This window comes from Cyanistes caeruleus, chromosome 6 (genome assembly GCF_971803275.1).
Source record: "Cyanistes caeruleus chromosome 6, bCyaCae1.hap1.1, whole genome shotgun sequence".
In the NCBI taxonomy this organism is placed as follows: Eukaryota; Metazoa; Chordata; class Aves; order Passeriformes; family Paridae; genus Cyanistes; species Cyanistes caeruleus.
In genome coordinates, this window is record NC_141706.1 from 34301769 (window position 1) to 34316174 (window position 14406).

The 14406-nt window shown below is 36.5% G+C and overlaps 1 protein-coding gene across 18 annotated transcripts in view; it reads right to left on the reverse strand.

Moving 5' to 3' along the window:
- PCNX1 (pecanex 1) overlaps nt 1-14406 on the reverse strand; it is an 84286-nt gene that overhangs the window by 54948 nt on the left and 14932 nt on the right. For all 18 annotated transcript variants that reach the window (XM_086894092.1, XM_086894098.1, XM_086894091.1 and 15 more), the window contains exons 4-6: nt 12570-12615; nt 11652-11741; nt 8264-9964 (exon numbers count right to left, since the gene is read on the reverse strand). In XM_086894092.1, coding sequence (XP_086750218.1) covers nt 8264-9964; nt 11652-11741; nt 12570-12615 — 1837 coding nt within the window. The remainder of the gene's footprint in view (nt 1-8263; nt 9965-11651; nt 11742-12569; nt 12616-14406) is intronic.

Genomic DNA, 14406 nt, shown 5'->3' on the forward strand with positions numbered 1-14406 from the left:
AAGCAAGTCTTGTGAACTAACAGAGGCCTGTCCTGTGAGCAAACTAGATATACAAGCATGCTTGAAGATAACAAAGAAAATTTTAAAAACTAGTATGTACCTGGGGATTCAATTCAAAGCTGTACAGGCAAACAGCTTTGGAATTTTCTAGTCTTATTATTTCATTTTAACTTTTAAAAGCAGATTTTGGTGTAGCTTTCTACCTGTTTTACCACAAGAGTATTGGTTTATCATCTTGAAACTTTTGTTCAATTCACATATTTTATACACATTCCTCCTGAACGCAGGTGGTGACATTCAGGGTCACTAAACAAGACTACAAGTTCTTTTGAAAAGGCTGCAGGGCTTTTCAGACCAACAAGCTCTAAGTCTGCTAACATTACACAACATTGACGAGAAAGTACATGTAGAAAACATGACTAAAGTAGTTAAAAAAAAAAAGCTAGCTGAACAGAGAGGATTACGATAAAATGTGGAAATCCAAACTGGGAAAAATTTGTTTTTGGATGTGAAGGAACACTAGGGTGGTTGTGGTTTGGTTTTGTTTATTGTATTAGCCCCTTGGGTTTTGCTCAGTCTTGGGGAGGGCTTTTTGGTGAGTTTTTGTGTTTAATATAATTTCAGAAGACAAGCAATTTAAAATATATACATACCAGTATGGAAAGCTCTTTATGTTATTTTGTATTATTTGTGTTTCTACTTGCCTTTAATGAGAAGGAACAGTGCAACTGCTTGTGAGTTCACCAGCAGGAAGTAAGACAAAGTTCCTAACTTACCCTCTACCATGATCTGAAAACAGTTTTATCATGTTTCAGTATAAATAAGCTTTCTGTAATGTTTATGATGTCACATACACTTCTCCAATAGTGCTACTTACAACAACTTATCCTAGTCTCCAGAAACGCAAGATCCAACATCTACAGTCATGTATAAAATCCAGATGTAACAGGCAGAGATAACACAGGTAATACTTCTACAGTTCCTGCTTGCTTCAGTTTAACCAGGAGAGGAAGACAAGCTTTTCAACTTATAGAATGTTTGTTAAAAGGTGCTCTTTTTTTATTCTGTACTTCTATGCTGAATCACTATACTTAATATCAAGAAATTCAAGTATTTCCTCTGCGTGTTGTCATATTAATGTGAGTCCCCAGCATTATTTATTCTCAAGAACACAAAATCATATTTGAAGTTCAACGTGCAAATTACAAACCTACCCCCAGAGACCAATAAAATAAGGAGTAGATACCTAGTGACAACCTTGCAGCACTTAACCCCTCACATGCCTATTCCCAAATACAATGTAACCATTTTCAAAGAAATAATGACACTTGTATCTGTTAATGAATATGTGTTTGCATGCACAGTTGCATTAAAATTAACTTGTTTAACACTTCTGATTAGAAAAAGAGCCAAATTAGCAGTTACATGCTTAAAACATCATGAGGACATCATTTTGTCATCAGACACTTGGAATGATATTTTACATTGAACCTTTTTATGCTCACCTCTATAGTTTTATTAAGTTTTAAGCAGAACTGAAGACTCACAGTTTTACACTACAACTATACAACTGTTGTGTAAGACATCTAGTTTTAAGAAACAAAGTGCAAATATTTTCCTCTGAACAAGAACATTTATATAAAAATAAGCCAAAACATCTCCCTGCACCTATTTAATGCTTCCTTTAACCAAAACTTAGAAGATCGAAGCTTAAGAAGCACAACATGAAAAAGCAGAACTGTCAAAATTTTATTGCATCAGTAAGACTGTTTCATTTTGCTACAAACAAATGCTAAATCCAGTGCCTTAGATAAATTCTGAAACACAGAAAAATTCTTCATAAGAAGATTCCTGGAGAGATGTGGTATGAAACTAATGCAAAGGTGAAGTATCCATGTGGAAAACCATAAAGTTCTTAGGATAAAAACTGCAATCAGTCTAACTAGAAAGCAAGCAAGAAAAACCTACCACAGCAGAAAGTCTCCCACATTCTTCTCAGGAAAAAAGGAAAAAAAAAAACACAGCCAAAAACCCCAACACCATTCCCCCCACCCCTTAAAGCCTAGATGGTTTTGAAAATTAGTCAGGTTAAAGCATGGTTAAAGGTGCACACGGACCCTGAGCAATGCTTGGACATGCCCTTTCTCACCCCATCAAATGGGAAACTGATCTATTTTAAATCACTAATTACTAAGCCTACACATTCTCAGCAAGAGCTGGAATGAATAGTTTATAGCTCATGTACTCATATAAGCAATGAAATCTGCAAATGTAAATAAGCAATTAAATTCTTTGAAGACAGAATGTACTTTGCCAAACCAAACAGCTGAAATGTTGCTCCTCTGTATTGGACATCTATATCTCATTTGTGTTTGAAACCTGAGAGCTACTTCACATGCATTTATGAGTTAGCAGTACCATTCTCCTCACAGCTGAGGCATTTATAGTTTATTTCCACATGCCCTAACACTATATTAAAAACCATACTTGAAAGCTACCTGAGTAGAAAGAAGCAGTCTGTTCAGTCCGTACCTTCGGTATGCAGTTGTTAATCACCATACAATTATGCACCTTAATAAAACCAGCAGCTGCAGGAATTACTTCTACTTCTCTGATAAAAAAAAAAACCCTCAAAATATTGGCTCAGTGTATTATAACTTACTGTGGATATTTAATAAAAAATATCACTAGTGACTGTTTCTGAAGAAAAAGAAAGAGATGTGGGCATCAAAGGAGAAATAATGAAGAACAGAGTGGTATCTCCAAGTTAGAAACTTTTGCTAAAAAATAGTGCAGAAGAAAAGAACACACAGTTCAGGAAAGAAAGTAAAGCCCAAGACTTTAATGTTATGGTTGTATTTATAAAAAAGGAAAAAAGTAAGTCTGAAACTAGCCTGAAGAAATATTTACAATTATGTGAAAACAGTCACTACAACAACCTGAAAAGCAAAAGACAATCAAGGAGGAAAAAGCAGAACAATAAAACCATCTGGTTTGAATTCTGAACCAAACATTTTTGGTTCAAACAGACCAGCCTGACAGTAAAATTTTTATACTAAGGCCAAAGTCTTATTCTACTTCACTGTACTTCCTACTTGAATTATTCCACTTTTAAAAACGTTAGACTGTTCACACAGACCTCTTGAATATAATACTGATGTACTTCAGGTCAAAGACCTAAAGCTAAATCCCATCTGATCCCCTGCCCAATACAGACCCTATATCCCAGGGTTTGGGTACCAATACCTAGTATTATGTTATGTAGCTGACAAATGTTCATAATTGACATTAATGAAATTAGTTCTGACTTTGTGTTTAGATTTATACACCCTAAGGAAAAGATGCTGTAAATCTCCAGAACAAGCATTTCCAGCATATGTGGCATACTGTATTAGCGTATCATACACAGCAAGTTACGGTTGCACTACACAGCCTTAACTAAAACACCAAACGTTAATTAGTGGCCAACTTCAATACAGGAATGAGTTTTATCTCACAGCTACATTATGCAGCAATGTGAGCAATTCCATCACAGCTGATAACAGTTTTTAGAACTTCCTTGCTTATTTGCATACCAATAAACCCAGGTAAATCTACAAGCCAGCATGAAGATGCAGCTTAATTTTTATCTAATACCAAAAATTCCTATTCAACTCCTGTTTGAGATGAATACTTAGCAAATACATGAATACATGTCAACAAAATGGAACCAATCTTCCCAAATCAAGCAAAAGTCATCTAATGAAAGCCTCTGTATTATCCATAAATACCAGAAAGGGGACAAAACACAGGATTGAGTCCCCACAAAATGTACTGAAATTTTACTTTACTAGGAAGTGGTTAACAATTAATAGATGCTAGACTCATTCCGAGTGTTATTTCACTGGTAAGTTCCAAAACTGTAGAAATTCCCCAGCAGCTTTATGTATCATTCCTAACACTACCTACATCTTTAAGTGTTTAAAGGTAGCAATCTGACTTCTATACTGAGATGACAAGATAACCAGCATCAGAGGGAATTCTGTAAAACTCAACCTTCACACACAAAAGCTGTGACAGTACAATAAGATGTTTATGAGCCCTTTCTACTGCTGATCTGCTTACCTGGGTCCAGTTACAGCGGGGTTCTGCTGAATACACGAATAGAGACAGCCAACATACATGCCACCCAATCACAGGAACCTTACACATTTTTCAGTTTCTACCATTTCTAAACTCCAACTTCTCATGCAAAACTGTTTGGTTTAGTAGTTTGAGCATGAACTGGCGGACACAGAAAACAAAATCAGAAGCCCCATCTTATGTCATAATATTCATTGTATCTGCTGGAAAATGTAGCAAAAACTAATCAGAAGCATGGAACAGCTTTGCAAAACAGGCAAATCAAGTCATGACATAGACCGTGTGCAACAACAGCACAGTAGGAAAAAAGTAATATACTGCTAGCAGCTGCCATGACCATTGGCTGAGTAACAGAGAACTGAATTGTAATAATTGCAGGCAGACACACTAAGCATGTATGTACAAATACACACAGACTGAAGAGCTGAACAGGTTTCCATGTGTCATATGAAACAAGAGTAATCCAAACTCACAAAGCACTATTTTGCCTGCCTATAGAGAGGTAATGCAGACCTCAAAATACAGAAAACAGTATGAGCTGTTACTTCAATATTGATATGCAACGCACAGAAGGGAAAATGCATCACACTACATGCAGTTTTATCTACAAAAGGGTATGTATCTCACAAACTCAAAGTAAATAAACCTTAAATTGCAGCAAGCTGTAAACAGAGAAGCAACTTAAAGGGCACACCTTTTACAGTAATTATAGAACTGGAGAGAACACTTGACTTTTCAGGCCAGCTCAAGTTTTCCAAAACATCACTGTGTTATATACAGCATTATGGTGGTTCTTTAAATGGTTACAAACAGCAAATCAGAAACAGCACACATCTGACAGAAACCAGGCACAAGACAGTGCAAAGGGGTTATTTCCAGAATAACACTAGACAGAGGAGCAACTTCAAGTAAGCCATGACTTATCAATTCACTAGCTACTTTTGGATTCTGAATAGTTGAACAGGGATAACTACTGTAAGACATCTTCCATTTTCTTGTTATACATTGACCACATACACTTAATTTCTGCATTTTCAGATGCTGTTTCTCTACATTTTAATGAATTGCAACTTCTATTCAAATGCACATACTATCTCACAGCAAGTGAGTCATTCACCACTTCCTGGCATAATAGTATAGAAATGAAACTACTAAGCTGTATCTGCAAAAGTGAAATATGCACAAGTTTGTACAACATCCTGCTTAGGGGAAGATTAGTAAAGGCCATATCCATTACAAAATACATTTTAGCAGCTACACAAACAAGAATGTACTTCTAGTCTCTACAGACTGAAGGATAAAATGATGTTATAATTACTGATTTAAGTCATATGTAAAAACAGGAACTGAAAGCTTCTGACTGCAAAAGAGGTGGAATTAAAATCAGTCTTTTAGTTATCCTTTATGCATCTTTTAATTATTTGTTTCAGGAAGTTATCATAAGCAATTACAGACATTTAAAAATATTTGTATAAAATCACAAATTAATCCTTTCAGCAGGAGGCTGGACCAGACTACCTCTAAAAATCACATCCAACCAACATCCTCTGATCTTATGAAAATCCAAACCAAGTTTGTTCTGTAAATCACCTGCAACAAGTAAATAAAATAATTTCTTATTTTTCTCCAAAAAATACTATACATGTATACGCACAACATGTATTTATATCACACATGTATGTCTTTTAAAACCTCCCAAAAGGTGAGGATATCTCCATAATAAGAAATACTGGCCATAAAGCACTTAGATTCTAAAGAGTTAAAACATTTTCTCTCATTACTATTAGTCATGGGTAAGCCTAAAGAAGAAAGCCACAATTAAAGATACAGATGTTACAAAACTTGTAATATAAGCTATAAATTTTGGAGGAAAACCCCCAACAAACCCACACAAGAGAAAAACCACTAAAGGACACTATGAAAGAATTAGTCAGATTGATCATGAACAGATAAATGCAATGTAATTACTGCCTTGGTGCTAGACAAGACTGAATAAATATTTAAGTAGTGCTAAAGGAAAGCAAGTCATAATTTTGTTCTGCTTTAAAAAAAGAAAAAAAAAAAGCAGAATGACATTCATTTCTTACAATCATAAATCAAATACTTCCTTATCTCTTGGTAGGAAGAAACAATACACAGCTAGTGTTATTAACCATATCATGTCACAAGATCTGGAGAACTTGATTTCAGGTTGCTTCTTAAAGACAGCCTGCAACCCATAGAGAAGAACTTGGCTACTTGCCACTTATTAAAAATACTAACATATTTAAAATGACCATCACGTAAAATTTTAAACTGGAAATGGATCAGGCCAGCAAGAATGACAGCAAGCTAAGCTGCTTTCTTTCCTGCTTAAGCTGCTAGAGATTCATACCTTTAAGATTGCTTTGAAATGTGTTGAGTGAAATGGTGGGGAAGACAAACCTTTTCGAAAGAGCAATCAAAATATTTCATAATATTCAGCATCTGTCTTCCATTAATTCTTTCAGACTACTGACAAGTAGTAAGCATATATAAAGTCTGACATGTTCTGAAAGGTAAGGTATGTTAATCCTCCTTTGCACATAAAGGGAGAATCTTAACAGGTTTAAGCAGTAATAACACAATGAAAACAAAATTAAATCAAATTTAGTGCTAAGGAAAGCACATACTCAAAATGGTAAATACATAAAGGAGACCTTTTATTAGTCAAATTACTCTCAGTAGACATAAAGAGCTGTCACTTTAACAGGGCCTTTGGAAGAAAGTGTGTTGTTTAGCTCGTAGAGTTAGTACTGGAAGAGCAACCTGGACTCTTTTATTAAAGCTACTGCAAAAATCTGTAAATAGGAATAATAGAAAAAGTAAAAAAAAGAACAAACCTGCATACATCAGTAAAGTGAATGCATATAAGGTCTGAACTAACTGTAAACCAGTCAAATTGGATCAATAATCAATACACAGCTGAATTTCAGTGTGGCACACTTTCTTTCCCTCCCTAGAGATTAATTGTCCTGATTTATGCAGTTCTGTTGTTGATACTGGGGGACACACCACAAAAAAATTCCACAAAAAAACCCCAAATAAAACCAAAACAAATCCCCACTATTGGTAAAACATATCTCACTATGAGCTGGAAACCTCTTTTCAAGATGAACCACTATATTTTGTTTAGGCAGTCTACATAATACAAACAGTCAAATTTGCTATAGTTTGTTAAAAATACCTGTTTTGATCTAAAATACAATTTTATGAAGTGTTTGTCCACCTAGATGTAAAGATCTAGATTATCTGGCAGGTATTGGCCTCTGAATATTCCAGAAGTCAGACTGAGTTAATTAGCAATCCCATATTGTTCTGAAAATATATTTTAAGGACACTTATCTACCTTGACACAAAAAGCCTTCCAGTTAAGGCAGTCAATATAATTAACCAAGAAAAGAAACAAACATTATAACAAGCAAAAAAAACTTTAAAAATTAAGAGCTCCAAATTTTGTTTTAAATGCCACTATTAATTTGTATTAATAACAGCTACTCCAGGTAGCTTATTGTTCACATTACACCAAGCAAAACAATAGTTAGGGAAAATAAAAGGAAACTACATTCCTCTCCAGTGCTGGAAGGTTATTGTGTTCACATAATGAAGACAAAAAAGCCCCCAAAACCCAAAGTAAACAACACTGTCTAGCCAGCAATGGCAAGGCTAAGCAAAAATCAATTCCCTAGGAGAATTCAGCTTAGTAACTAGACCATTGTAAGAATCCACAATTAAAACAGCATGGTAAGGGTTTGGGACTGGTTTTATTTCTTGTTACCACCTCAAGCCATGCCAGAGAGGCTGCAGTAGCTCATATTGCTCAGTACAATGGAGCAGGTTTGATTTGAGCACAAATAATAGCTTTAAGATACAGCTCTAATTAATGAAGACCGCTGGTAACAAACCCCTAAAACCTCTGCTTATAGATTTTGTAAAAGCTGTTTGGATTTGACACCCATTTCAGTAGATCTTCCAAGAGATTATGATGGAAACACTTTTTCAGTTTTACAGGGCAAGAGTGAAGAAATAGGGAGGATGCTTAAGTATAGTTTTAATTTAAGTCATAGATACTAGACTCATTAACAAAATACAACAAGGTACTTCTGGTAGGTCATTTACTTACCTCCACTTGCTGATTCTTGCTCTTCCCCTTCAGGAAATGTAGCCTGGCTTGGTAAGCTATTCCTAGAACGAGTGACTGACTCTAAGTGTGAAGCCCTTCCCAACAGAGATAGCTCATCTAGCACCTCTCCTTCTTTGGCTTCCAAATCAGATTTTGAAGTGGTTAACTGTTTTATGTTACCTGGTGCCATTAAACTATTTGGGTCATTTAAACAAGCTACAGTACCACTGTCCAGGCTTAACACTCTGGCACGATTCTTGGCACTGTTTGTGCTAGAAGTCCGTCGTGTAGATCTTTTTTTGCTAATTCCTTCAGAGCTTACGTGGGTTTTGTGAGCATTTTCAGAGTCCGTGCCCCCACGGTCTTTAGAAATGTATTTGGTCTTTAAAGCACTGTATTTTCCCTCAGGAGACTGGCATGAATGGGAGGTGGTGCTGGAAGAGCTATCACTGCTGAACTGGTGAGCTGACTGCATGCTTGATGTCCTGCTCAAGTCACTTTGATCACTGGAGTCCTCATCGTGACAAAACACAGCACTGTGAGGTTTAGTACCAGATACACCTCGGAAGGAAACATATTCCCTGTGCCGACTTGAATCAAAACTACTAGCCCGCTTTTTTCCTGTCCTTCTCCGGCTGGACTTGTGAGTAGAGGCTGTTCGATGTATTAAACTAGAAGATTTTGGTCGAACATCTCCTTCTTTTTGTTTTCCACTAGTTTCTTTAGAAGCTCTTGAATCTACTAACACAGCTATTTTCTCACTCTGCTCATCTCTTTGTTCAGCAGCCTTCCCATGCGGCCTGTCAGCTTGTGTAGTCAATTCATTGGCATGCGGGTTCTTATTGGCCTCTTCTGAAGCAGAGGCACCAAGACCTTTCTGGCTGTGCATCTCATCAGACACATTAGAACCCTTTACCTCTTGAACACCACCCAGAGGACTCACTTCCACAGCAGTCCTTTCGCTACTAGTCCTTTTGTCAGTAGTAGAACTACTGTCGTCCTCTGAGTCAACACCACAGTCTTTTTTCTTACCATCCTTTTTCTCTTCTCTAGGAGACTCCTCCTCGTGCTCTGACAATACACTTTCTATATGTGTTGAGCTAGTATGTTCACTTTTATAGCTACTGATGGTGCTGTTGGTGTCACGATCAGTCCCGCTGCAGTAGCTTTCTGTTGAACCACTGCTTCTAGTACTCAGGCTTCTCAGACTGTCCATACTTTTGTCTGCTTTCAAGGATTTGCTCTTCCCACTCTTAGTCAATGGTTGAGGGCTGCTACTTTTCAGAATATCATCTAATTGAAAAACTCCTGAAATGCAAGAGTTCTCACCCAAAGACTCTCGGGATCCAGAAGGGGGCTTGGAAGCTTCTAACTCACTGACAGGATCTAGTCCTCTTTTTTGCTGATAGAGGGGGAAGTCATTTAGTGAAGCATCTGGAAAAGCAACAGCAGAGCTAGAAGTCCTTGGTACACCTCGTGGTCTATGATCCTTCCTATAGGAGTGAGAATGCAGAGTTACCAGCGAAGCTACTTCTGTGTCACATGCACTGTTTTTAGACTGGTCCACAAGCTGGTTGTTCGAGAGGCACACTTTGTCACTGCTGTCCCTTGGCAAATCCTGTCCAGAGGACAATGAAGGTTGGATGGAGACAAACGAGTCGTTTGACACCAGACGAAACAGCTTCCGATCAGATGCCAAATCTGTATAAGTACATATTTAAAAATATTCATGTAGAATGTTCAAGTAAGTTATACAACTTGCTTTAAATCTGTTAGTTTATATCGGACAAAGTAAATGAACTAAAAAATCCAATTGCAAGTACTATGAATTCATCAAATATTTTATAACATCTGGGAAAACCTGACAGGTTTTTTTTTTAAATAGAAAAAGAAATCAACAATATCAGCTTATCCCTAGCAAATAATATGACAAGGTAATTCTGACAAGTCCCCAACCTCCTCTATTGCTTATGTGTCTCAGACTTAGTATTTTTACATATCTCAAAGTTTCTTAATTATAAAACAGTACCCTGCCTTTTGTTTTGGTTCCCACATGCAGTAAACAAACTTTAAAGCTATTAGTGAAAACACAGTAAACCCCATTAACACTGAAGTCACCAAACACCCAACAAAAATCACCTTTCCTACCCAAGTAAGTTCACAGTTAGCAAGGATGCAGTCACTGTCACAGGTCTTTTTGTACTATAATGAAACTCCCTATGAAGTCACTGAGTTTTACTACCTCTAAAAAAACACAAAAACAAAAGAGGTGGTTTTTGCTGTTCAAGCAAATCCTGAGGATTTACTGTTAGCACTTGGTTAAAACAATCATTCCTGTTACCCATCACAGGCAGTCTCCCGGGAGTGTCCATCTGCAGGCAGTACTAAAAGTCAGTTTTCCCGTTTGCTTTTGTCACTAAAAATAGAAGATCTGGAGGCCAAGTTAAGTTACGTTTCTACAGTTGCTAAATTTCTGTACAGTATATTTGAACACGTGCAACTTAAGAGACTTCACAGTCTCTTTATTCAGCTTTATTTATACATCATTCAGCTGAAAGTAGCAGAACGCTGTGGCCTATTACAACAGCATGGCCACCTGTGATGCTCCTTTTCAAACACACTTTCTGTATAGAATCACACAGTAGTGATTGAATCATCCATCTAATGGCTCTGATCACCCATTAGTGATTAGACTGGCAAAATGAAAGGTGGTGTTCTCAGAGCTGACTTCCTCCTAATCACCAGGTACTTGAAAATCAGCAAACAAATATTTCCCTTTGGTTTTATGCTCTGTTTTAGTCTGAGCAGCTATTTTCCTGGCAATGAAGCTAAATGAAAAATTGTCCTGTTTTGTTTCAGAACACAAGCTAACAGTTTCCTCACAGATTAGAAAAAAACTTTGAAAAAAAAATAATTCACCAAGCTGATAACCTGTATCTTGGAAGCAGTCTATAGCTCTAAGAACATAGAGCTCTGTATGGTGTTATTTACTTTTTGAAAAAGCCTGCCACATTTAGATTTGTCTGTACTTGTAAGGAAAGCAAATTAGTCTACAATGAAGTCCATTATTTCCAGGCCACCTGTAGTCTAAGAGACACAGTCTACAGAAATGTTAAGTTACCTATCCCTATCTTTCAGCAGTAAGGTGACAGTAAATATTTATTACCTGATGGAAGAAGTCAGAACAAGGAACACACAGTCAAAGAATAAAGTCATCAGCAATCAAATTACACTTCTCAGAAGCCTGAGTAATTAAGGAAGGAAACAGGGAACCCCAAGATAGACTCCAAGAAAGGGTATCAACAAACTGCATGAATTTATTTAGCATATTAAGCAAAGGGTCTCTGGTAACAAAATACCATGTTTAAATATGGAGAAGAAATTTTACCTTGTTCTTCACTCCCTTCTTTACATAGGCTAGAACTCTGGCCAAGACTCAAACTGATATCATCAGAGGTCTTGGCCGTGTCAGTATCACCTGCAAATTTTAAGAAATAAGAGTATTAGTGCTCAAAGTATTAACACATACATCTACAATCTCAATTGTCATGAAAGACTGTTGCTTGTATTTCTTCATCTATAGGTAATTAACAATTACATAACCATAATAACACGAGATTTCTTTTAAGTAAAAGTATTGTCTACTCTTTGTTTCATCTTCCACAGAACTCAATGGCAAAAGATTTTTTTTCCACTTCAAGGCATATCTATTGGAATATTTCTTTTTGCATGGTTCTCTATAAAAAAAAAAGGGTAGACTAAGAAAATACTTGTAATGATCAGAAAAGCAAGGGAAAAAATAATTAAGTCAAGGTGGCAAAAATTTGCATACGATTTTTGTTTCAGCCTTATTGGCTGGATAAATTTGCAAGAAAATACTCATACTATGCAAAATTGTTATCTTTTCATCTTAGAGGCGTTCACAAGGGCTGAAAAATACTTTAGCTAGATGTCAAGCAATGAGAAGCAATGAAGTCATTGATATACAATACCAGAAGGGTAATTGGTTGCACTGAACTCAAAACAGTAAGAAGTCTACCGCAACCAACCCTTTGGCTTTGCATTTTGTAGGCAAAGGGAAAATCTGTCATTACATGGGAAGTAGAATACAGCCCCAGAATACACCCTCCTCATGTTTTGGTCATATAATCTGCATGTCCAAATAAGACTTCCCCTAACTAGTAAATGCTGTATTTTGCTAAAAAAAAAAACAAAAACCACCAAACAAAAACTGTGGAAACAACGCAGTAAGCAATAGTGACTTGAAGTGTTTCTGCAAGGTAATTTAGGTAGCTAAAAATCTCACCTTTGATGGTTGCTGCTGTTCCCAGACGAGATAACCCAGATCCAACCTAGAAAGAGGTAATAATGTAAAAAGCTGTACTCTTTCACAAAATAAACAATTGTTATTTCCTATTACTACTACACATGCATTTGCCTATACACGTAGAAGAGGTCTTTAAAGGCACAAAAGCATCCAGCAGCACAGTGCTTAAAATTCTGACTATTTCCACTGCAAAGAGATGAAAAGTCATGTATGTAATTAAGCATCCAACTACATCACAACACTATTCCATTCAAAAGTCAGCGCTCGTGGAGACTTTACTATGCTGATTTTAAAAAGTTTCTAACCTAGGAATTCTCCTTACTTAATGTGGCAAGAAAGTACAAGTGCAGTGCTACGCTAATAACTGCTGTTGTAAAACTGAACATTTAATGCAGCGATCTTGGTTGTCTAAAATGCTTAAAGAAAACACAATCTTAGTACAAAACTTAACTGTTCAACAAGTGTCTTGCTGTCTGTAAACACCAAGCTAAATCCAAAAACTGCTCCCATGTGAAAAGATACATATTTTTCCAGTTAATTTCACATTCAATGGCAAACCAGAAAGCATGGTACCTGCTCAAGCAAAAAAATTTCACTATCTAGGTTTGCAATCTACCCTTCCAAATATATCCTATAATGCACTGGAGATTACTTTGCAGACTTGCTAAAGAGAATTTGGTGTTTCCTTCAATGACATTTTCAATACAGCCTCTCAACTATAAATAGCATACAACAGTGTAAGCGTCGGATAATTAAACCACTCAAAAATGAGATAGAGGAAGAACACTCAAATGCAGAATCTGAATCTATAACACATAAACATGATGGCCATTTGACTGATACATATATACTTACTGGGATGGTGTTTTCCAAAAATTCCTAGTTACAATTCCTAGTATGCTCTGGGTGAAAGAGCATAGTTTTATTAGTTATTTTCTGTAAGCACAGCAATTTCAGGTAACCTGAAGATACGTGCAGATCCTATTGAGCCACAGCACAGAGGAACAATGGCTTTACGTGTAATGTGAAAAAGCAGCTAGGAGTTTGCTTAAAACAATTTCTTCGCAATTGTCACACACACTTTTAGTTACTCATTTTGTCATGCTTCAACATTTTTCCATTCAATAATATGTTTTCCTGAATGCTGTCACTGAACACAAATGCATCATCACAGAAAAGTTACTTCACAGAGAAAAACTGAACAGAACTCAGATGCTTACTGTTCATGTTCCCTTTTGATGCTGCACATTCAACCACAGGGGACCAGCGAATACTAATTTTATTAGGACAAATACATTCTAAACACTGTCTTTCACAGTAGCTTGAACTTCTTCACATGATTTAATATTATAACTCTTATGTTTGGAACATATTTTTTTCCAAAGACCAGTCAAAGAACTAGTCTGGGCATCATGTTTCTATCTTCCTACACGGACCATCACTTCCTATTCCTTTGAACATCAGCAAATGCCTTCTTTCTTAAACGAAGAAAAATCTCTTAGGAGTATCTAGACTGCATAACTGAGCATGATTCAGATAAAACACCAACATTAGTATACCACTGCACTTCATCACCTACTGCTTGCTCAGAGCTAATTAGAAGAACCTGATATTGTAATACCATGCCGAGGACTTTCACGGCATTTGAAGACAGGTCCTGTGCCTTTACCATGATGCTGCACTCTTCATTATCAACATAACTGCATAGCCTAGGCAGTTAATCTACTTTTCCTCATCAAAGATTGATAAAAACTAGCCACAACTAGCTAAATGCCACAAGCCAAACAAAAGGAACAGCACATCCAACCCTATGGAA